This window comes from Rattus norvegicus, chromosome 1 (assembly GCF_036323735.1).
Source record: "Rattus norvegicus strain BN/NHsdMcwi chromosome 1, GRCr8, whole genome shotgun sequence".
Classification (NCBI taxonomy): domain Eukaryota; kingdom Metazoa; phylum Chordata; class Mammalia; order Rodentia; family Muridae; genus Rattus; species Rattus norvegicus.
The window spans coordinates 103,163,406-103,187,961 of NC_086019.1; the positions used below are offsets into that span (position 1 = coordinate 103,163,406).

General features: G+C 45.6%; 1 protein-coding gene across 11 annotated transcripts in view; it reads left to right on the plus strand.

Moving 5' to 3' along the window:
- Window positions 1-164: 164 nt before the first annotated feature.
- Zfp819 (zinc finger protein 819) overlaps window positions 165-24,556 on the plus strand; it is a 58,634-nt gene continuing 34,242 nt past the window's right edge. The window contains exons 1-7 of one of the 11 annotated variants that reach the window (XM_063261747.1): window positions 8,612-8,872; window positions 10,769-10,828; window positions 11,399-11,488; window positions 15,129-15,324; window positions 16,410-16,536; window positions 16,800-16,892; window positions 20,080-21,913. In XM_063261747.1, coding sequence (XP_063117817.1) covers window positions 15,253-15,324; window positions 16,410-16,536; window positions 16,800-16,892; window positions 20,080-21,632 — 1,845 coding nt within the window. In that variant the 5' untranslated portion in view covers window positions 8,612-8,872; window positions 10,769-10,828; window positions 11,399-11,488; window positions 15,129-15,252 and the 3' untranslated portion in view covers window positions 21,633-21,913. Of the gene's footprint in view, window positions 8,873-8,895; window positions 10,829-11,398; window positions 11,671-15,128; window positions 15,325-16,409; window positions 16,537-16,799; window positions 16,893-20,079; window positions 21,914-24,556 lie in introns of those variants that run through there. The other 10 variants (XR_010052073.1, XM_006229046.5, XM_039111789.2 and 7 more) reach the window with 10 other exon arrangements.

The following is a 24,556-nucleotide window of genomic DNA, read 5'->3' on the forward strand; positions in this document are numbered from 1 at the left end:
ACAGTTCATCTCCAGCCAAAGTGTTTTGTCCTGTATTCAGTAGGTAGAAACTTATCTCTCCCATATCCATCAAGAATTGCCTACCCATCATGAGCAATATGATTGTGATTCTTAGAATGCCACATTATCCAGCTATGTTTTTTTTTTGCATTTAGGAGTTGATCTAAAAGACAGATGTACACAATGCAAATACAAGGTAAGTGCACATTTCTGTTAGCAGAAAGAAATCAGCGTGGCTGTCCATTAGTCCAAGATTGCCCAAGAATTGGGGTCCATTCATGCCCTGGGTTTCTCAGTCAGGAAACAGGGACCATCTGTGTTTCTGATATCCAGTCTCACCTTTGACACTCCAGGGAACACAGTATGGTTTGGAAATGGACCGTTTCTGGGATGCACTACTACCTGTATCTTCTGAATAGTGCCCATGTGATTCTGTCTCCTAGAACAATCGCTTAAACTTGAATAAATAAAGATCCGGGGACTGATGCCGATGGACCAGCCTGAAACACACAATTCTTATATATGAAAGTTGCCTTGTGCTTCCAGTGGCAGTTATCCAGAGGAGTGACAAGCAGTGGAGACAAGTAACCTGGCAGCTCACATGTCTGCAGATGATGACACTGGTTATGCACCATGGTTAGCTCTCTCTGGGGTTTATGGAGGGTGAGGGATGATCATCTGGCCTGAGGTGAAAAGGTCCTGTTCCATAGCACGAAAGGGCTCCCTGCTACTTGGGCCTGCTCCTCTAGAGATGTGGATTTGGGGATTCTATACAGCATCTTAGAGAAGAGAAAATTTTCCATTTTTAGAAGAAGATGAGAAAGGGGTACACTACCCCACAGAACACAAATGCAGATGGATATGATATGGACCCTTTTCTGTTCCCCCAGCTGCACCTCCAGAAACAGCCACTTTTATTTCCCATCTCTGGTTCCCCCTTTCTCACACTTTCAGGCACTCAGTGTCGTGACTCCACACTAAGGAGTCTCTACCTTAACACTTCTGTCTGCAATTACACCAGCTCCAGGAGAGGTCCCTCAGCAGATACTTTGGGTGTCATAGCTCTAAGATCTAGTGAACCTCATCACTGAAGAGTGCAAATGGGCCCGAAAGGTTAGATAGCTGCCATCCAGGTAAGGTTGTCCCTGGCTCACAGATACAGCATAGAGGTCAGGATACTGGCATGGCTGGAGTCTTAGCTTCTCCAGGATGTGAATGTTAGGGTTCTGTGGAAGAGAGACAAAGGTGAAGAAGCCCTTGTTTGTGTGTAACACATGTGCCCTAAAATTCAGTATTGACTCAAGCCAACTGTCTCCTGCCAGGCAGGCTAGTATCTGCAATCCACTAGCTCTGACTGACAATCCTCAGGACCCCAGTTCTGATTTTATTCCTAGCTCACTATATGCACAGTGCTGGCTCTCTTATGTCCATCACATAAGGGCTTTTTCCCTGTGTACTTTTTCCATGTTTTGATGGGCAGGGGCTAGTTTTTTTGTTGTTGTGTTTTCCTCAATTCTTTTAAGAGGTAGAATTGGCCTTCCACTGATTGATCTTTGTTGGTGTAACCCCAGGAGTGCTGTAATCTGTCCCTGCCCTGTATTCGGTAGCCACAGACAAATCATTGGAAGAGTGAAGGGTGGGACAGAGAAAACTACGTGGCATGAAGAATCACAGACCCTGTTGTATGGTCACTGAGTTTGGTACTGCCAACTGCAGTCTTGTACCCTGACCCAGGAGCCCTCTGGGGAGATAAGAGACAACTCACCTGCCCTTCCCCGGGCCTCGTGCCTTGCCCGCTCACCTGCGCTTAGCAGGGGCAGTCCCAGCATCCCAGAAGTGAAGGGCTCCTGGGTTTCAGGCTCTACCTTCACCTGACTCAAGTCCTGGAAACTAGAAATAACATCAGAAAGTCTAGTTACCACAGAGAAGGTATTTCTCACCCTCATCCTGTCAAGAGTTCTCAAGGACCGGGCTGGAGAGATGGCTCAGCTGTTAAAAGGCTAGACTCACAACCAAAAATAGTAAGAATTCTCAAGGACCATGAAGAACACTACCACTTTCTGAAAAGAATTACGTTGAGACCACACTCAGCTACTGTCCGTGTGGACAGGTCCATGTGCAAAGCATGGTCTCTTAGGACAAGGAAGTGATAGTAAAACTTCTAGAAGAGCATGTAGTGCGAACAGGCTCATAGCCTGGTGAACTTAAAGCTAAGCGCAAAGAAAGTGGAGCTGGGAGTTCCCTGCAGGCATGAGGATAGGCCTTTGGAAAGGGGAGATGAGAGGAGAGGACACTCCAGGTCTCCATGCTGGGCCAAAGTCACAGACCATAGGAACAGAAAGGGGAAGAATGTGTAAGTAGTCGAACTACACTGGTAGGACTGTCAAAACAGTAAAGAAAAAATTAATTGAGCAAAGGCTCAGAAGGTATGTAAGCGCCTTCACATACATACAAAACAGTGAACAGTTTTGCAAGGTGAAATTTAAGTCCATGCATGTGGTCAATACTGTCCACTAGGGAATGAAAATGCAATCCAAGTTCCCATGGCAGCTTCTGCACCTCTTCTTTGGTTGATTCCACTGAGAACAGAGGAAGGAGACGTGTAGTTTTGCCTAATGGTTCATCAACTCAAGGAGCCAAGTGTTCTAGTTATCTTTAATTGTAAACTTGACAGCCTAAAGAAAGTCACCTTAGAAGGAGTCTCTTTTGAGGGATTGCCCAGATCAGAATGGCTGGGGGTGGGGGTGGTCCTTTGGTTACTGATGTAGAGAGTTCACCCCACTGTGGGTAGCACAATTCCCTAGGCAGATGATCTTGGGCTATATAAGAAAGCTAGCTGAATATTGAGTTCCTGCCCTGACTTCACTCAAAGATGAACTATATAGCCTGAAAGCTGAATTAAACCAATTAATCCCCCAAGTTGTTTTGTTCATGGTGTTTACCACACCACAGAGAGGAGACTAGAACATTCTGTTGTCTTGATAGTGTGATTCAGTAGCCAGCTGTAGGACTGTTGCTGGAAAGGTGAACATATGGAAATTGTTTGATTCTGGAAAACCAAGGTAGTAACTGTATGTAATTAGTGGTTGTGGATAATGATAAACTAAGGAGATGCAAACCAATGGGCAGATTGATTTTGCATTAAATTAATCTTTTGTAGTTTTATTATAATTTTGACACATGGAGACAAATATCTGAGCCTAGACTTTTAGGAATCCCGGAGCTGTACTTTGACCCTAAAACTGCTCACAAGACTAACACTCCTGTTTTCTTTCAGTGGGAATATCAAAACTGTCTGTGAAGCAGGGAGTGGTGACACATGTTTGTGATCCCAACACTTACTGAGGTGGCAGAGGCAGGAGGATTATTGTGAATTTAAGGCTTCCCTGTTGTACACAAAGAGCTTAAGAACAGCCAGACTAGATAGTGTTCACCAAATCCTTCACTTTATTCTTGTGTTCTCATTAGGCCTCTGCAGTGCTGGATTTTTTTTTTAACGCTTTGACAAACCTACACACACACACACACACACACACACACACACACACACACACACACCTTCTGGCTCTACATAGTTTCTTTGTACTCAACGTTCTTTTAGAAAATTCTGACGTCTTGTTCTCATGAGACCTCAAAGTGCTCTCAGTAAATATCATATATACTAGAAGGTTCATTTCAGACCTTCACCTCAATGTTTCTTAGGGCTTCACTTTTAAAAAAGAAGTTTACTAAGAAACCTTTGAAGTCTGTGGGAAACACCAAGTGAGTGTTCATAATATTCAGTCAGTGTATTGCCTCTTACACACACACACACACACACACACAGAGAGAGAGAGAGAGAGAGAGAGAGAGAGAGAGAGAGAGAGAGAGAGAGAGAGAGAGATAAGTCCCCTGCCAATGTAAGACAGACTTTTACATGTCGACATTCTGAAGCCTTTTCTGACTAAAGTACTTTGATGGCGGCTTCAGTACCGTTATGGAATGGGCTCCATCATGACAGTTTCTACAGGAAAACAGCTGACAAAGGCTCAAAACTCCACAATTGTTGGTGAACTTGTGCTTCACTGACATTTTCCTGAGGGAAATTGTAACTGGCATCTTGAATATCTGTTTATGCTTGGATCTTCAGGTGGTGTTATCTTCAGGTGACAGTGTTACCTTTGCCGGGATACAGAAGGAATCTGGACTCTTAGCAACAAAGATTCATGGCCTTAGCGGGCAGAAGTTAGAACCCTGGCACGCTGCGTGAAGAGCTCTCTGTGGTGCGGTATGAATTGTGATGGCAGTAGGGAGGACACTATGTTGCTGAGCACTGGTTTGTGCTGCAGCAGCTACAGGGTAATGCCATGGCTGGGTGAAAGTCCTATGGGAGTCCAGAGAGCAGGATTGCTAAGGGCATCAATGGAGCCCGGGGCTGGTGTGGTCTGTAAGGACAACCTCTCTGTTTTTTGGCCAGAAGTGTGAGAAGAAGCCCCTCTGTGATACCTGACATACCCTACAAGAAGAGAAAAAGAACATAAAGTAGATTTAAAAAATGAGGAAAACTAATTTATTCAATTTTGACCCAAACTGGGGACACAGCATCTTCAAGACTAATAAAAGAGATTTTATGAAAGCCAGGAGATAAGGGTTTGGCCGAGTGTGCCAGTGCCCCCAGCAGAGCCGGGAGAGGAGGTTTTTGTGAGGCTGCCAAGGACCAGGCATTCTGACCATTTTCTGTTGCCCATATGGTATTTCTTATAGGGAAATGTGTAAGAGTTTTTCCCAGCATAAGGACATTTTGATGGTCAGGAGCCACAAAAATCACATCATGTAACAAACCTCACGCAAGAGATTTATTGGGGAGAAACCCAGAATGGTGGCTGCCTCCGGATGAAAAGAGAGACATCACAGGGTTGGACAGAAGGACAAGCTTTTCTAGGATCTTTGGGGTATGTGCAGTGAGCTCATTGAAAAGCAGGGTGCTTACCTGTTAACCCTGAAGTATTGTTCAGCCATTAATGCTGAGTCATGAGGGTTGGGACTTCTAAGTCTCAGAGTTTGGGGTCAAGTCATGAGCAGGGGGATTTTCCAGTGTCCTGTTACCCTACATTCTTCCCCTTTTTACTATTTTTTGCTTTTTTACTATTGATAACCAATCAGTGGTCAGGAAAGAGAGTGATGTCATCATTAAACTACGTCCTGCTGTACGGGGGGTGAATCCACAAGGACAAGCTGTATCTTCACCATCTGGGTGTAAACAGGAGTCTCAGGCCTCCAGTTCTGTAGCCAGGGCCTGATAATAATTTTGGAGATCTGTCTGGAGCTGTTGGATCTTATCTCTCACAATACCCAATTGGTTGGTATAGAAGCACCATTCCTCCCTGGAAAAAGGCCACCCTTCTCCACTGTTAGGAGATCTAATTCTTCCCAATTTGTCTCTCGTGTTTGTCAAGTGGTTTAAATAGAAACAAGAATTCTTCTTAAGGCCATACAATAACCTCCTTGTCTTGCATAAAGCAGGTCAAATGCCCTATCATGTTGTAAAACTGTCTGAGCTAATGAACTCTACCTGTTTATAGGTTTGGGTCTACTTCACTCTAACAGGTACCTTTCCTAGTATGGCGGTAGGCACGGTAGTAACTATTTTGTCCCATCTGCCAGGGAGTTTCCTTTTGATCTAACACGTCAGCCTTCGTAGAAAATACGGAGGGGTGTGCTCTCTTCTGCAGCCACTTCCTGCTGAAATTAGGATGTCATTGTCAGGGCCCAGGAAAGATGGAATGCTGGTAAAAGGCCTGGAGGGGATTCAGCTAATGGGACATTCATCAGAAGCATCTGGTTAGCAGACCTAGCTGAAGAGATAGGAGGATTCACATCAGCTGCACTGGTTCATAGCAGCTTTAGCAAGTCCAGGGCTTGCAGCCATTTGGAACAGTTTGTAGTTCCCAGCTGATTCCTGGATGGTGTCTGTCGGCTGAGTGGAGATCTGCTGAAACAGATATCCACTAGGGACAGACGTTAAAGTTTAGAAACTTAAAGGAAAATCTTACATTTGGAACTTCCAGGCCCACAGTCCTGGTAGTTGTGAGAGGGGAAAAGTCCCACAACCAGGGAGAGAGAGAGATTACACACACTCAGGAATAGGCAGATGGGGAAATCTAAGCTGTAATTACCCGAGTCTCTGTAAATGAAACTTTTGGGGGGGGGGTTCCCATACCTGTTTTAGCTCCTGAATGATAGACACAGAAATCTGGTATTATTATTAACAAGCTGAAAACCTGAGCTGGGCCGGTCCTAAGCTAGTCTAACCCTCTAAGCTAGTTACCTCCCAGCCACAGGCACTGTGTTAGTTGCAGTTTGAGTCTTGGTCTGCCTAGCTCCGTCCCTGTGTGTCCTCATAGCTGTTCTCCTATCACAACCTCATGGTGAATCCCTTGGTGACCTCATCAAGACTCCTCCTAGACCCTCTGCTTCATGGCCACCTTTTCTCTTCCTCCTCTCCTCTTTTTCTCTGCTCTCCTTTGGCTGGGGTCAGAGCTCAGGCCTTCCTTCCTCCTCTGCCTAGTCACAGGTTGAATCAACTCTTTATTGACTCATCAGAAAGTGATGGAGAAGAGTATTTACATAACACAGAGACTGAAGATGCTTGGCCATGCTATTCATCAGGACTACAGACAGATGTCTGATCCTAGAAATCAGTATCAGAATACACAGTGGGGTTGGGGATTTAGCTCAGTGGAAGAGCGCTTGCTTAGCAAGCGCAAGGCCCTGGGTTCGGTCCCCAGCTCTGAAAAAAAGAAAAAAAAAAGAATACACAGTGTACAGGACCACTTCCCAACTAGTCTGTTTGACCTGTGAGAGATGAAGCCAAATTGTATGACTCCCTGGATTCCCTGAAGCTTATATGAGTTGTCTGTTTATAAAAAGAGATAAAAGTTTTAGATGTATTAGCATTGCCACTGTTTGTACAGAAATTCACACTGTAGAAAAATCGGCTAACAGATGTCATGCCTTCAAGTCATAGCAGAAGCTGTAGGTTAAAGCATGACCCTTTGTTTTCTATCCAGAGAGCTGAACACAGATTTGGCAGAGATTTTTTTTCAGCATGATGAGAAGCATCTTCAAGTCTAAACTTAGAAGATAACCAAAGGTAATTTACAATCTTGAGCTTGTGACTGACAATCGTATTCAGTGCTTTATCGTCTTATCAGAACTTCATGGACCAATATTAAAACTCGAGCCTTCAAAATAGAGGGTGAAGGAAATCTGTAACATCTTTTCACTACCTTCGATTACTTTTTTAGACATTTACAACTTACATTTACGTACCTTAAAACACCAACTTTAACATCCTCACATTCTTGGACCCTCAGAACTGACAAAAGCATTCACATTTCCCAACTAACCATTTACCAAGGACATGAATAAAAGGGAGAAGTCTATGCAAAACAACTTACTTTAAATCCTTTTGTCTAGTTTTGCTCTCTTTTCTCTGTCACAGTCATGTGGCACACCTGACACAAATCCTAGATTTTGGAGAAAACCTTTAAGCAAACATGGTGGGTCTAAAGGCAGGAGAGCCATAACCCAGCTCCAGAGCTAGTTTTCAGATAAAACAGGATGGCATAAAACAACTTTAATATTATTATACATACCCAAAAGACATTTGATTCTCTACTAAACTGAGCCTAGTGACCAGAAAGCCCAGAGATCAACTCTGAGCCCAGGTTATCAAAGCAGGTATGGTGAGTGGCATTAGCAGTGGTGGCTGGCGGCTGGCAGTGCCACAGAAAGCAAAACACAACCAATAAACACAGAGCACAGAAAGCGCACAGGCTCAAAGGAGATCAGTTTATGCAGTGGCAGCCATCATCCATACATTCAACCCATTTCTATCCCAGCTTCCATGTTTGCCACAAGACTTATGTCCACACCAGAAAACACACATAACCCATCTGCATGCACAAAATAGGCAGACGAAACTTCCAAACAACCAGGACCTGGTGGTTGGGTGATGTCTCACCCTAGAAACGAGTGAAAGACTTTGTAGTTAGATGGTGAAAGGGGGATGATGCGTGGCTACAGAGGGGTTTGAGTGTCTCGCACCCATGAATATATGCGGGAGGCCAGAAAGAGAAAAGGTATAATGGAATTTATGACTTGCAGGGGGAGGAAGAAGGGACTGGCCAGCAAACCTGGGGTCAAACAGATGGGAGGACCAAAGGAAACAAAAACTGCCACTTTGGCTAAGAGGTCCCTCTCCAGCAAGGGGACAGGACAGGTACTGCTAGGAGGAAATGGGCAGGAGGGATCCCCCTAAAGACACAACTATGTGGTAGGATTTGGTGCTGTTGGTAATACTATCTGCCTGCCCCATCAATAAAGGAATGAAGAAGGGAGGTGGATCCTCAAAACTTCATCAATACCAAGTAAGAGACTCCAATGTCCAGAAGGAAGGAGATGGTCTGCCTTGATACCATGGCGACTACTCAGGGCTTCATGTCAGAGATGGCAGGAGTCAGGTCTGAGGGAGCCCCACCCCCTCAGTCATCCGTGGCAACTCCTGTGAGGTCATCAAGAGGGTAATCTGGGTCTGATGTCCCCATAATGCAAGACTGACAGGAGGCTAAAAGTGAGTGTCAGACAGGGATGATTAGGACAGCCTGTGGCTGAAGAGGGAGAAAGGGAGAGAGATGGGGAGGGGTGGGGAGAAGAAACTGAAGGTGAAGGCCAATAAGGGGGTTGCTCCATTACTGAATCTGATGTGTTTTTAACTTCATAGCTCAGAGGAGTTAGGTGGAGAAACAGAAAGAACAGAGAGATGGGGGAGGGGAAGGGGAGAGGGAGAGGGAGCTTGGAGCAGAGATAAGAGAAATCTGGAATGTAGGAGGTGGGAATCCCTTTCCATTTCCTTGATCACTGACAGTAATTATATAAGTCTCAAATAACATTGGGGTCTAGGATGCTATTAGGTGTCCATTAGGATTGGTTATCTAAAGGATGGTGAGGCCAAACGTGACTGCAAAAGCAATTAAGTCAGCAGTCCTTCAGGTCCAGTGCCAGCCAGGCGGAGTGGACTGGAGGTTTTCTAAGAATCATCCCAAGAGGGAATGAGACAGTAAGACTGACACTGTTCCCATGGATGAGAAGGGGACCTGGTGTGGGCTGCAGCAGCCTGTAGTCAAGGGTGTCCTCAGGACCCAGCTATAGTGCCTGAAGCTTTTAAAATTAAAAAAAAAAGCCTCCTCATTTCCCTGAGCAAGGGCAGGCATAGAACAACCCCACCCCCTTTTACATTTGTACCAGTCTGCAATCCCACCAACAATGGAGGAGTGTTCCTCTTTCTCTGCATCCTCGCCAGCATCTGCTGTCGCCTGAGTTTTTGATCTTAGCCATTCTGACTGGTGTGAGGTGGAATCTCAGGGTTGTTTTGATTTGCATTTCCCTTATGACTAAAGATGTTGAACATTTCTTTAGGTGCTTCTTAGCCGTTCAACATTCCTCAGCTGTGAATTCTTTGTTTAGCTCTGAACCCCATTTTTTAAATATGGTTATTTGTCTCCCTGCAGTCTAACTTCTTGAGTTCTTTGTATATTTTGGATATAAGCCCTCTATCAGTTGTAGGATTGGTAAAGATCTTTTCCCAATCTGTTGTTGCAACCTATTCTTTTTTTTTTTTGGTTCTTTTTTTTCGGAGCTGGGGACCGAACCCAGGGCCTTGCGCTTCCTAGGCAAGCGCTCTACCACTGAGCTAAATCCCCAACCCCGCAACCTATTCTTAATAGGTGTTCAACCTCTCCTGCAGCCCACCACCCAGCAGAGGTAGTGAAGAAGAAAAGTTATTAGGATACAATACCACGCAAGTGTGGCAGGGATGATCAGTTCTTTGTTATTAAGTAGAGGTCTCTCTTCAGTTAACCCCTTCCCCAGCCAGGATACTCTCTAAGCTCTAAGCGGCAAATACCCTTCCCCCTACTCCCATGCATATGCAATTAAAGAAAAACTGCAAACAAATGACTAGGAGGGGTGGTTGGACCTGGCAGCTACATGCACACACACAGACCTCACAGTTCCATCCCTTCCATCAATCCTGACACTGCTTAGGCTTAGACAGACCTAGGTCCAGTAACCACGTCCAGTAAGGATGACAAGATCTGCCCTCAGGCCCTAAAGCTCTGGTCTCACTCATGTAGTCTGTTCTCAGAGAGAAGAACAAGAGCATATGTGGAGTTGGGCACGGTGGCACGTGCCTATGATTCCAACAGTTGGTATATAGATAGTCCAGGCCAGCCAGGGCTAGCATGGGTTAGCCCTAGAGAGACTTTCAACACTCTCCGTTTATTCTCATACTGCCCATTAGGAATAACAATCTTCATTCTATTGTTCCGGGTATTTGCACTGCTCAGCCCCTCCCCATTCTTTTTTCCTCCTCCCCAGCCCCTTCAACACTGTTTTTATTATGCACTGGTTTTTGTTGTTGCTGCTGCTGTTGTTTATTTCTGTCTTGTTTCGTTTGTAACTTTTACCTATAAGCGAGAATAGACGCTTTTCCTTAGGGAACCATAACAGGTTCCCAGCATGTGTTAACCCTGAGATTCGCCAGAGAATAAACCAATTCCAGCTTTTTGGGCCAAATTTAAAGCAAGCTTTATTAAATATTAAATACTGACCAAAAGATGGACTTAGTTCAGAGCCATTCCCTGAAATTTCCCAGCTAAGAGTGGCCTCTAGCCACGTCTTGCAGGAGTTTATAAGAACAAACCTATAGGCCACTCTACTTTGCCAGGTGTTTGATGTTTTCCAAGAACTACAATTCCCAGCATTCCAGGAAATTATCGGTCCCTCGGTAGGTGGGGCTTACCGGTTAATTTTTGGTATTATGGTGTACAAGGCTTATTTCAGAACTTTAATGTTCCATGGCTTCACTTCGCATTTCCCGATAACCCTACCTAGATTTCAAGTTTTAGAAAACTAGAAGGAAACAGTCTTAAGTCTGTGTAAAAAATACGGAGAAAAGTTTTAGGAATATACAATATATCTGTCTCTTAAATGCGAGTCTACCCAAGGAGCTTCAGACTTTTATTCTGTGACACTCCACATGGTCCATGGATGTATGGAAGTGAATTATTCTGATGATGTCTTCCGCATAATTGAAATATGGACATGGCCATTACAATATGGGGCTGGGGCGTGGCGCGTGGGGGTGGTGGGGGCACAGTTTACACCATTATAACTATTGGCAAAGAGTAATTTCACACGTGGTTGGTGGGCATGCGCAACACAACTTTTGTGCTTGCAAGCAATAGGGGCTATAGGGAATACCGACTTCCGCCGGAAAAGTTCATTTTAACCAGAAGTGTCCTAGAGCGTCGATTTCCGCTTAGATCTTCACGTGGTTGGTTGTTATCGTTACCAGGACGCCGAGGGAGTTTGGATTCTGAACACCGGGGAATCCTAGCGTCTACCCGGGTGTGCCGTGTGCAGAGCTTTCTGAGTGCAGTGTGAGGTGAGCCGCCCCGGTGCCGGAAGGATGCTGTACTGCTGAGCGCTGGTTTGTGTTGAGTGATGACTGACGCAGCTGCTGGGGGATGCGGTGGTTGAGCTGGGGGCGGGGAGCGACCTGTGGGAGTCCAGAGAGCAGGGTCGCAGAGTGTGGCGGTGGAGCCGGCTACCGTGAGCCTGGGGCTGGTGAGTCTGTGAGGGCGACCGTGCTGCTTGCTTGATGTTTGTGTTTACATAGTCGTTGACTGGCTGGAGTCCGAATCAGACACTGGCATGAGAGAGGTGAAAAAGTGAATAGAGATGCGGCAGCATCTTTGGTCTGTCCAAGCCTAAACCGTGTCAGAATTGATAGAAGGGATGGAACAATCTGCAAGCTCGTAGCTGTGCGCTCGAACAGCTGGGAGAGGAGCCTTTTTTCAAATGCTGGGGATCTGGGCCATTTTCCTAATAGTTCCCGTAGGGGAGTTGGCGCTGAGAAAGAAAATACTGAAATTTACTAATTACCGTGATGAATATTGGGGTCCTTGAAGGTATGTGGGTGAGTCTGTGATGGCCTTGGGACCCCTATGAACATGGCAAGGATCTGTGATCAGCCGTTGAGAAGGTGGTGCTGTAAACAAGTTTTAGGGCAAGTGCTTGTTCTGCATCCCAGGCAGGTTGGCGATGGGCCAGTACCCCTACTGAGAAGACTAGCTAGTCATAGTGAAAAGCTGAAAGAGGAGGGGAAGTTCATAATAGCCTCATCGGGCAGTACCTAGCACCCTGGCCTCCACTTTCGAGGATCCCGCCAGTACTACCTCCTAATGTAAACCTCATGACCAGCAATCTTAAATCTCCGTGTTTCTAGACTGACTCAGGTCACGGTTCATTACTTCTACTTCTGCTTGATGTGGCTAATCTGAACCTCCCCAAGCAGAAGTTTAGGCCAGAGGTTTACTTAAGTAGACCAGGCTGGCCTCAAACTTGGCAGCAGTCCTCTTGCTTCTGCCTCCTAAGTGCTGTCTTACAGGAGTGTGTTGTGTAACTCGGAGTTCCCAGATAATTTAAAGGTTTTTTTTTTCCTTAATTGGCTGAGAAATCAGTGGACAAAAGTTATATGGGATCTTAACCTTCCTCTTTCATTTTTCTGTTTCCTCAAAAAAAAAAAAAAAAAAAAACCCAACTCTGGGGTTTCACCTCTACATTTCATTTCCTGTTTATTTTAAAGCTAGTAGATATATGACCTTGTCATATATGCGGGTTGCTGTTGGGTAAACTTGGCCGTTAGTCATTTTCTACTCTTGAATATTTAAGGGCTTGTTTTTGGGGAAGGGGGTGAGATGGGGGATGGGTAGCAGGCACTAGCAGTGGTCTATTTATGTCTGCCTATAGCTGGAGCCAGGCTGGTTCAGGTTGTCTTTAAGAGTGACGTAACCCAATCACAGAAAACCACACATGGTATGCACTCACTGATAAGTGGATATTAGCCTAAAAGCTTGAATTACCCAGGATAAAATCCACAGACCACATGAAGCTCAAGAAAAAGGATGACCAAAGTGCGGATGCTTCACTCCTTCTTAAAAGGCAGAACAAAAATATTCCTAAGAGGGGTTATGGAGACAAAGTTTGGAGCAGAGACTGAAGGAATGGCCATTCAGAGCCTGTCCCACATGTGACATATATATATATATATATATATATGTGTGTGTGTGTGTGTGTGTGTGTGTGTGTGTGTGTGTGTGTGTATGTGTGTGTGTGTGTATATATATATATATACACATACAGCCACCAAAACTAGATAAGATTGATGAAGCTAAGAAGTGCAGGCTGTCAGGAACCGGATATAGCTCTCTCCTGAGAGACAACCAGAGCATGTGAAATATAGAGGTGAATGCCAGCAGCAAACCACTGAATTGAGAATGGGACCCCTGTTGGAGGAATTAGAGAAAGGATTGATTAGAAAGAATTGAAGGGGCTTGCAACCCCATAAGAACAACAATGCCAACCAACCAGAGCTCCCAGGGACTAAACCACTACCCAAAGACTTTACATGGACTGTCCCATGGCTCCAACTGCATAGGTAGCAGAGGAAGGCCTTGTTGGACACCAATGGAAGGAGAAGCCCTTGGTCCTGCCAAGGTTGAACCCCCAGTGTAGGGGAATGTCAGGGGTAGGGTGGGTGGGGAGGGGAACACCCTTATGGAAGAAGGGGAGGGGAATGGGATAGGGGACTTATGTCTGGAAAACTGGGAAAGGGACTAACATTTGAAATGTAAATAAAAATAATGTCCAAAAAAATGTATAGTGTGGCTCTAAGTAATGGAAACTTAATGTATTGTCTTTGCCCAGTGCTTTCTGAGAACACGTTGCCCTTGGCCATTTGGGCTTCAGTAGCATCTGAAGTTGCCCATCTTTCAGGGCATAGAGAGAAGATGGGACCCTAGGATAAAGGTCTCTTTTCCTCTCCCAAGCTTCCCCTCCTATGTCACCACAATTGCCTTTCTACTCTTCCTCAAGATAATAGGAATGCGTGTTGTTTTCTGTGGGGCAGAGGAGAGACTTCATGCCCTGCACTTGCTCTTAGTGACCTTGAGTCTGATTATGGAACAGCATGCAGCCTCATTTGCCCCTTTGAAAACCAGGGACATGGTTTTCAGTGACATACAGTTGACAGTACTGAGTGAAAGTTAAGTAAAATTGAGTTGACACTTGCTGATTTCTAGTCAGTTTTTGGTTTTCAACTCTTAGTCATGTGATGCGTGCCTGTTTGGGGACTGTGCCCATGAATTTGGGTGCTGTGGCAACCCGGGGCTTCAGATCCTCCCGGAGCTTAATTGCAGGTGGTTGTGAGCCCCTGATGTGAGTGCTCAGAGATGGGAGTGTTCAGACATGTAAAACGGCAAACATAGACTCTGCATGGGCTAAAATGGACCATTTACAAGTACACACACACACACACACACACACACACACACACACACATACACACACACAAATGTTGGGCAGGACAAATTAAGGAGCAGTTGCCATTCCGCATTAGAACATATCAGCTTAAACTGCGAATGAGAAGCCTGTAGTAGATTAGAACATCATTAAGCAGATGCATTATTTATATATTATGTGCGTTTTGTATATTATGTAAATTACGTGGATTTTCTTTACTGCCAGGCAAGTGCTGAGGACTTGATGGTTCCTGATGCCTGTGGAACACGGGCATCCTCCTTTGTCACTTAAAGTCTTCTCTTCTCACAGTTGAAGACTGAGGGAATCCCCTCTGAATTCTTCCTCACCATCAGTTCAAAATCATGGTCTTTTGTTTGCTTATGTTTGTTCCCTGGATCTTCATAAAAGTAAGAATCGGGCTGGGCATGGTGGCACCCACCTCTAATCCCAGCACTTGGGAGGCAGCGGCAGGCTGATCTCTGAGTTCAAGGCCAGCCTGGTCTACAGCGTGAGTTCCAGGACAGCCATGGTGACACAGGAAAAAAAAAAAAAAGGCAAACAAAAAAGAAAGAGTTGGGCTTTTGTTAGCCGTGTCTACTACTCATTGATGTGTCTGTGAACACATCAATGAGTCAGGCAGGGGCCCTCAAAACTTCATGAGCTGATGTTGGCTGAGTGTCCCACAGCCCCTGACTTTCCAGGACTTTCCGGTGTCTTCGTAGATTCCTGGGTCAGGCCAAGTCCTTCATGCTGCTGATTTTCTGACAAAACGCAGCTGAGTTCCGCCCGTCAGCTCTACTCAAAGGCTCCTCATGCTCACCCGAATCCTGAGGAAATCCAGACGACATGGCCGCTGACGTGAATTTCTGTCAGAAGTCCCAGAGACTGGGAACAGAGGAGCAGGATGGGTCATGTGAGGTGAGGAGAGGCGACTTTGGTTCCATTTCCCAGAATTAGAGTGGAGACATTGGAAGTATCAGACTGTGAGCTCTGTTCCTGGGACAACCTTGAACCTCCAGCTAAGAGCGGGACCTGGGGACAGCTGAAACTCCAGCATTTCCTCATCTTTTCATGACACGTTCATTGTGCTGCTTCTTGGGTTTATCTGCCCATCTATGACTCCCTGGGGAGTCCTGTTTCTGTTCAACCCAGATGGAGAGGACTAGCTTGTCAAAGAGCTAGGTGTATTCAAGTTTAGCTTGTGGAACCAGAGAGTATTTTTGGCTTACTACTTGGAGCACAGCTGAGGAGTGGCCTCCATAGGCCTGAACAATTTGGGCAGTTGTGTCAGTGATACCCCCAGCATGGTTATTGGTTTGTGAAAGCCGTGTCCCCAGACTCACCCCCCCACCCAGTTGTGTCCAGCTGCTAGGTTTTTATTACTTCTGGAAGGGGTCTTTGGACCTCCAATAGAGCCCTCTGTTGCTCCCTAAATTCATGGTGGATTTCCCTACCTCTCCTCTCTCCCAATCTCTCTCTCTGTCTGTCTGTCTCTCCCCCTCCTTCCCTCCCTCCCTCCTGGAGAAAGGTGTTCTATTGTACTTCGAGCCTCTCAGTTACAGTTTAAGCCGCTGTGCTCTATGGTGCATGACAACCGCTCCTTAATTTGTCCCTCCCAATACTTTCTCTGTGTATATAAAATGTTCCTTTTTGGCCTAAGCTGATTCTTTACATGTGCTGTTTTGCCAGCCTGAGCAGTGAAGCACATGCTGTAACGTCGGCCCCCACACCGTTCTAGACAAGCATATTGTAGCTAATAGCTGTGAGCCTACATACAGAATTTTAGTGGAGGAATTGTGTCCTCCTTGGGCGTGGGAGTGACTGAGACATAGTATACAGTCCATGGCAGGATATTTATTTATATACTTCTTTATGCCTGAACGTAAAATGTGAAATCAGTATTTCTGTGGGAAGTTTAATGGTATAACTGGGGTGGGGGAATCACCAAAAACACACGTCTACTGTCTTTCAATGAGTAATTCACAGTGAGTATGTCGTTACAGAGGTTGGTGTCCTTTGAGGATGTGACTGTGGACTTCAGCCAGGAGGAGTGGCAGCACCTGGACTCTGCCCAGAGATGCCTGTACCAGGAGGTGATGCTGGAGATCTACAGCCACCTCTTGGCAGTGGGTGAGCATGGCAGTGGGTCAGCCTGGCTGGCTGGGGGTCCAGGGTGGGCCTCATATTCATTTTGTAGAATTTGGTGGACTGTCAGAGGTCTGTTGTGATTTTTTACTTGTCCTCGTTGACCCCTGTTGGGCACCTTCTAAATGTCACTTTCTGTGTAGCGCTTGGCATTGAATTGGGTACTTAGCCCACACAGAGTTCATTGGATACCCTCTAAAGCCCGAGAAGATAGGTGCACACAAACTCAATGTCCTTCCAATCCACAGGCTATCCCAGGCCAGAGGCCATCCTCCAGATGAAGAACAGAAAGGACACACGACTGGGGCAGGTTGATTTCCTACATCAGAGGTGTGGTCAAGGTGAGTGACTGTTACCAGGTAGAGGTAGATAGCTGAGAGGTGTGATCAGCCTACTGGCTTACTCATCCCCTCAGTAGTGCGCTCCTACATCGCCCCCACCCCCACTCCCAGTTTTCTTTTTTTCTTTTCTTTTTTTTTTTTTCCGGAGCTGGGGACCAAACCCAGGGCCTTGTGCTTGCTAGGCAAGCGCTCTACCACTAAGCTAAATCCCCAACCCCCCAGTTTTCATAGAAAGCACTGTACTACATTTTGTCAGGAGCGTGTACTAGGGACAGAAAGGTGGTTACTGGGGAATATCCATGCTGATGAACCTGCTGATGTTTACTTCTGATGGTCTGTACAAACTCTCAGGCCATGTTTGGAAATCATGAAACAAATCAAAAAGAGATTGCTGCTTGTACATCTTAATTGTCGATAGTTGACATTATCAACTTCGTTAATGTATTGCTTTTGTGCTTAGTAAAATAAATGTTTCCCTCTTATTTATTTTTGCTTCTTAGATTGCGTGCATGTGTGTGTGTTTTTCTCTGTGTGTGTGTTTGTCTGTCTCTGTGTGCTTGTGTCTGTCTCTGTGTGTCTTTGTGTGTGTGTGTCTGTGTGTATGTATGTGTTTCTGTGCCTGTGTGTGTTTGTCTGTCTGTGTGTGCATGTGTCTGTCTCTGTGTGTGTGTATGTCTGTGTGTATGTGTTTCTGTGCCTGTGGGTGTTTGTCTGTCTGTGTGTGCATGTGTCTGTCTCTGTGTGTGTGTATGTCTGTGTGTATGTGTTTCTGTGCCTGTGGGTGTTTGTCTGTCTGTGTGTGCATGTGTCTGTCTCTGTGTGTGTTTGTCTGTCTGTGTCTGTGTGCGTGTGTGTGTCTGTGTGTGTGTGTATTAGAAGAGGACCGAAGAGTGCTAGAGTTAGGTGACAGTACCCGTGTGGGGGGGAACTGAACCTGGGTCCTCTGCAGCAACAGCAGATACTCTTAAGCACCAAGCTCTCTCTAGGCTCTTCTGTGACATCGTCTCATAATTATTTAGAACCTCTCATTACTTGTTATGTAACGAGATTTTCTATGTATATATTATTTTTCGTATGTTTTATCATTTTGCGATCTTCTGAGTCTTTCACCCCATTTATTTATCTCTTCATTAAGTGTCCTTTTTCATCCTGAATCTTCTTTTGTGTCCCCCTAATTGTGGCACCACTGTATTCCTGTTTTATATGTTCCTGTATCATCGTCTCTTACTACCTTTATGTCTCTACTAATTTCTCTGGATAAGCACAGGACACTCACCCCTGTGGAGGTCTGAGAACAACGTGCAGAGTCAGTTCTCTAGAGGTCAAACTCAGGTCATCAGGCTTGATGGCAAGCACCTTTACCCATGAGCCATCTTGCGGGCCCAGCCATCTTTCTTATTACCTTTTAGACCCTTCTATTCAGATCTCTTGGCGAATTGTGTCAACTTGATACCACGTAGAACCATCTGGAAAGAGTCTTAATGAGGGATTGTCTTCATTAGGCGGGTCTGTGGGGAACTGTACTGATTGCCTTCGCTGATCTGGGAAGAGCCAGCTGTGTGGGCAGCTTTGTCCTGCAGCCAGGTCCCCGACTGTGCAGGAGTACAGAAGTCAAGCTAGCTGGAGAGATGCGTGTGCTCAGTCTTCCTCCTCTAGTCACTGCCCGTGATGTGACAGGTTGCCTCAGTTATCCTGGTTATCCCACCACCTTAAACTCCCTGAACTGATGGGACGCTAACCTAGAATGGTACTCTACGATAAGTCCTTTACCCGCTAAATTGCTTTTGGTTGGGGTGTTTTGTCACAGCAGCAGAAATGAAACCAGACAGGCTTTACATTCGAGTTTCGAATGTGCCTTTGTGTGTCCTGAGTGTTTAAGGAAAGGCTGTTTGAGATGCCGCCCTCAACAGGAGGACGTGGGGAGTGACTGCTCTTGGGGGCCATAGGAGGTAGCATAACCCTCAGTCTGAGGTGACATGGGAGTCGATTTTGAGGGCACTCCAAAATGGTTACCCCATAAAGTAATTTTGAATTGGAACAAAAGACCAAACCAAGCAAACTTAGTTGAGTTAGAGCAGTAGTTCTCAAGCTTCCTGATGCTGTGATCCCTTAATTCCTTATGTTGTAGCGACCCCCAACCATAAAAAATTTTTTCATGTAAATATTATGTGTATATGATATACAGAATATCTGATATATGACCCTTATGAAAGGATCATTTGATATCCCCAACCCCTGCAAGAGGTTGCCACCCACACAGGTTGGGAACCACTGAGTTAGAGGATACGAGTAAATGCTTAGAGTTACGAGTAATTGACCACTTTTATATTGGTGGTGTTGAGCTATATTGGAGTTATGTGTATGAGTGTTTTGCCTCATGGATGCCTGTGTACCCCACGTGTGCCTGGTGCTTAGATAGCCATAGAGAGTGTTGAGTCCCCTGGAGCTGGAGTTACAGATGGTTGTGAGTGGTCATGTGGGTGCTGGGAATCTCAAAGCACAAGATCGAAAGTGATTGAAGATGATGCCCAACCTTTGGCCTCCTAAACAGATGTACATATGTGAACACAGTCACAAATACATTAAGTAGATAAATAAGATATAAAGAAAATTAAAACTCGAGAGTGTAAAGATTAGGAGCAGAGGCTTGTGGAGCGTGGGTGAAGTCTATAGATAATCCTTACAAAGGGAAAGAAAGAATAGTACAGCAACAGCACGCGTGAGAAAACGGCCTACATCCTTCTCTTTTGACTTTGGCTGCCATTGACTGTGCCCAGTGATAGCCATGTCTGTTTTCTCCCTTACTTGTTTGTCCTTCTGTATTCATAGCACTAGACCTCTTGCATAAATTGGTTATCTTTCACCAAACCCAATTTCCCAACAAATTGTGTAAGCGATCTTGGCTACTCTGACGGAGGCTTCTGTTTCCTCATGAGGAAAGCAAGGTGTCTGGGTGTAGGTGCACTGTGGGGATGGTTGTGAGGATTCTTGAGTTTATGTGTCCACCACAGAGAAAGTTGCTACATTGCATAGATGTGCAGCATATTATAAGGGCCATGAGAGCATTTCTCACCATTCTCACCGTCGTCAAAATCATTCTACCTGACACAGACTTCTCTGTGTTCGGACTCTGATTCCTCCTCCGTCAAGCTCACTGTGTGTCTGTCCCTTCATCTCTTCTCAACAGGGCAGTCAGAGCATGACTCGCCACAGCAGATTTGTGTGACCACCGCATTTCCAAGGGACGCATCAAGAGTAATCACTAGAGGTGGTTCTTACTGTTCCATTATGGAGGAACCGTGGCAGGGTGGTGACCCTAAAAAGACAGATCAGCAAAACCAGATCCCACCCTCGAGTCCTGGTGCTTTCTTCAGCCAGAAAGCAGTAATCACAGACAACTGTGGTGGATGCGAAGCAGCCGGGGGATCCATTCCTTTAGGCCCCCACCTCATCTCTACACAAAAGGGATCTCCGAGACGTTGCCCGTGTGAGAAGACATTGCAGCCTAACCTGCAAACAGACAGCGAGCATCAAAGCAGTGCCACAAAGCAGCCTAATGGCGTTGTGGACTCTTGTCGTTTGTGCACACAAGGCCTTTCCAGTGCTGTGTGTACAACTCACAGCACAGGAGAGAGAGCATGCACAGGTAACCAGTGTGCCAACGTTCTCAGCCCTAGGTCACCACTTAGGCAGCATGGGATTCTTTCTCAGGACGAGCCGGTTGAGTATACCAAAGATGAGAAGGCCTTCACTGCCGGGTCAGCTTCATGTGAGCAGCAAACAACGAACACGCTAGACTTAGAGACACATTTTATTTGCCACATATGTGGAAAATCCTTTCTTCAGAAATCCGAGTTGAGTTTTCATCCAGGAACAAGCAGAGAGGAGACACGTTATGAATGTCCTGACTGTCTGAAATCACTTACTACCAGTCCATCCAGCCTGCAGGCGCATCATGAAGCTCACACAAAGCAGAAACCTTACACATGCCACGACTGCGGGAAGTCATTCAGTTATGCCTCCCACCTGAAGGTCCACCTTCGAATACACACGGGTGAGAGGCCTTATGTGTGTTCTGACTGTGGGAAGGCCTTTAGCCAAAAGTCAGTCCTCACCACACATCAGAGAATCCACACTGGGGAGAAGCCTTATGCATGCAGCCACTGTGGGAAATTGTTTGTCTATGCATCGGATCTGAGGAAGCACAGTCGGTTTCACACAGGGGAGAAGCCTTATGAGTGCAGAGACTGCGGGAAGGTATTCAGTAATAAATCTCACCTGCCCGTGCATCGCCGGATCCACACTGGTGAGAAGCCCTACAAATGCCGTGACTGTGGGAAGTCGTTCAGAAGAAAGTCCCACCTTCAAGTGCATGGCCGAACACACACGGGTGAGAAGCCTTATGCATGCCCTGACTGTGGGAAGGCCTTCAGCCACAGTTCAGTTCTCAGCACACATCAGAGAATCCACACTGGGGAGAGGCCTTACGTATGCAGCGACTGTGGGAAGGCCATGTCTTCTAAAGCTCAATTGAGTGAGCATCAAAGAGTCCACACAGGCGAGAAACCCTTCGTGTGCGTTGAATGTGGGAAGGCTTTCGGCGGCAGATCTTCCTTACAAGTACACCGCAGAACTCACAGCGGTGAAAAGCCGTTCGTCTGTCACAAATGCGGGAAGGGCTTCCTGCGCAAGTCACAGTTGTCGTCTCACCAACAAACTCACCCTGGTGAGAATCCTTAGGAGCTCGGTGCGAGCGTGTGCAATCATTGGGTCATATGTACCAGCTGAAGGAACATCATTGCACTGAAACAGAAGAAAATGTCCTCGACTGGGAAAGTTTTCAACAGCTGAAGGCTCGTCTTTCATTCTGTGCCGAGAAACCTAAGGTGGGTTTCAAACACAAGTCATATTTCAGTAGACCCAGTAGACCTGACACTATAGATACTGATCATGTGAAAGGCTTTACCACAAAGTCAATTCCTTATCCATGTTTTTAACTTAAATAAAGAGACCTAATTATAGCTATGCATTGCTTATTTTAGAAGAAATAATAATTTTTAGAGAAAAAATAATTTGTAAGAAGTACAGATACCCACATTCGTGCGTTGCTGTTAGTCTGGGTGCACGCGTTTGTGGGGGTTCTTGTGTACTACGAGAACCTTTCTTGAGAAAAGAGATATCTACCCCCTCGAGTATTTCACCAAAACCCAACTCAGGGATTGATGAGTTTATTGGGCATTCAGAACATGAGCGAGGGATACCTTCGGGAGCCTCCACAGTACTTAAAAGTCTCACCCCAGCATGGATGACCACTTGCCCATAACTACATAGATGATGTCCCTTCTTTAGTTAATCTACCATAGTCTTACTTCAGCGTCTTCCAAGTCAGTGAGGCTACAGACCAGTTGACAGGGACGGGTACTTGAGATAACAGCTGAGGGGTTGATGGCCTTCCACACCCTCCCTTATGAGGGAACTTTATAAAGAGACCACAGGTCCAACCTCAAGGCTCATGTAGATGTGATCCCAGCTGCTCTGATGGTGATGACTGATGCTCAGAGGATGTGTGTCTCTGATGTCAGAGCAAGCAGATGTCAAAAGCAACCTCACGTGTCATTTCTTAGGCGTTTATAGACACCTTCCTTCTTTTGATTGAGGTACAGTTTCTTATTGACCTGAACCCTCCCCAAGTAGTCTAACCTAGAGGTGGCCAGTGAGCTCTAAGGACCCACTGGTTTTCAACTCCCAGCTCAACATCACTGATACTGCAAATGCGTCATCATTCCTGGCCTTTCACCTTAGTTCTGTGGGGCCAAACTCGGGTCCTCATGCATGTGAAACAGAGACTTTACTGACTCAGCCATCTCCCTGGCCCTGTATTAGACGTTTAAAGGACCATTGTCATATAAAGAAATCTTGAATAATGATTTGGGATAAATCTCTCTGTAGTTACTGGTTTAAGGTACATATTTACCAAATTGTTGGAAAGTTTGTGGGAAATCATAGCATTGTTTCCCTGTGTTATAGAACATGAATTTTTAAGTGCCAGAAAGCAAGTGACACATCTGTCATTTCTAATGGTGTTTGCTCATTCATTTGTATGAATGTAAGATCTAGCCAGCATTTAAGTATGTATGTATGTTTCGATATCTTCTCCCAAGTCCACAAACACCCCTCGTCACTAGGGCCCCTATGTGGTGGCACTGTCATTACCCTCATCCATGCCCCAGAACTCACTGGAGAAACCCCAACAGTCCTCAGGTACTGACTGAGGTATATGTTGACCTGGAAGGGCAGCTGGGAGGTTGGAAATAGGAAAGTCCACATGACAGAGATGCCATTGGTCAGGATCTCTATGGTGCATGTTCAAGTGAGGAAATGTTACTGAATGTAACAGTAGGTGAGAGCAGGCAGACAAAAGACCACTTAAAAAAAAAAGCTTCTGTGCAAAGTCCAAAAGAGGCAAATGCACAAATATACGCTGTTGTGCATAGGAAAACACACAGCAGGTTCAGCGGTTGCCACAGGAGAACAGAGGGACAGCGTCGTGGTTGTGGGTACAGGGTTTCTAGGTCATAAAAGTGGTCTAGGATCATATAGCAGCCATCATTATGTGGTCTTAGTCACATATGGATTTTCTCTCAAATAAGAATATGTGAACATAGATACAAATTGTTAGGAGACTATAGTTTTTATGTGGTAGTGACAAAGATCTAAAGAGCCCCCAGGGACTGCGGTATGGCTTAGTGCTTGTCTATGCATTTAATCCCAGCAGGAAGAAGCGAAATGGAGTTGATCATACAGTGGTTAAGTGAAAATCCTGTTGAGAATTTGTTGTTGTCCAGCTTTGTCAAAATTTAAGATCCAGCTAAATTTTGGCTAGTTGATGTCATTGACAAACATTTGTGATCATGATCCAAGGCTATCATGGCACATTGCTTTTGGCAGAGTGAAGTCAGATCTCCACAGAATTTGGGTCTCTTGTGTAGCATTTTCCTCTGACTTGAAACATTGCATCCTGGAGAGAGGCTTAGTGGTTACGGATATTTACTGATCTTCCAGAGGACTCAAGTTTGATTCCCAGCATCCACGTCAGGTAGCTCACAACCATCTGTAAATCCAGCTCAGGAGGATCCATACCTCTGGTCCCTATTGTCACCTATACTCATATGTACATAGCCCTACCAACACATACACATAATTTGAAATAAATTTTAAAGGTGCCAGAATCAAACAACTTACAAGTCTCAGGAAGTTACTGAAATGTAAAATGTATAAGGGTCTCTCAACAAGGTTATAAAGTAGTATTTATTGCTGGGCACAAGAGGGTCTCTGATCATAAAGCTGCCTGCAGGTTGTACAGAGAGTTCCAGATATAAATTCATTGCCCCTGCTGGGATGGGTTTTGCACTGATGCAGCTGCCTTTGCGCTATACAAGCCTTTCTACATAACCTCCCATTCCTATTCCAGTCAGCCCATTAGGTCAGTGGTTCACTGAGTTGGACTTCGATGGACTCATTACTTTGATCTGTTATCAGGGCCCTATCTGGTAGAAGCAGGCATTTGTTCACATCTCAGGAAGTCCATCACTTCACTGGAGATCACTGCTGTAGCCGTTGTTGCATGAGTGTGTGTCTGTACAAAGGCCAGAAGGGGCATCAGA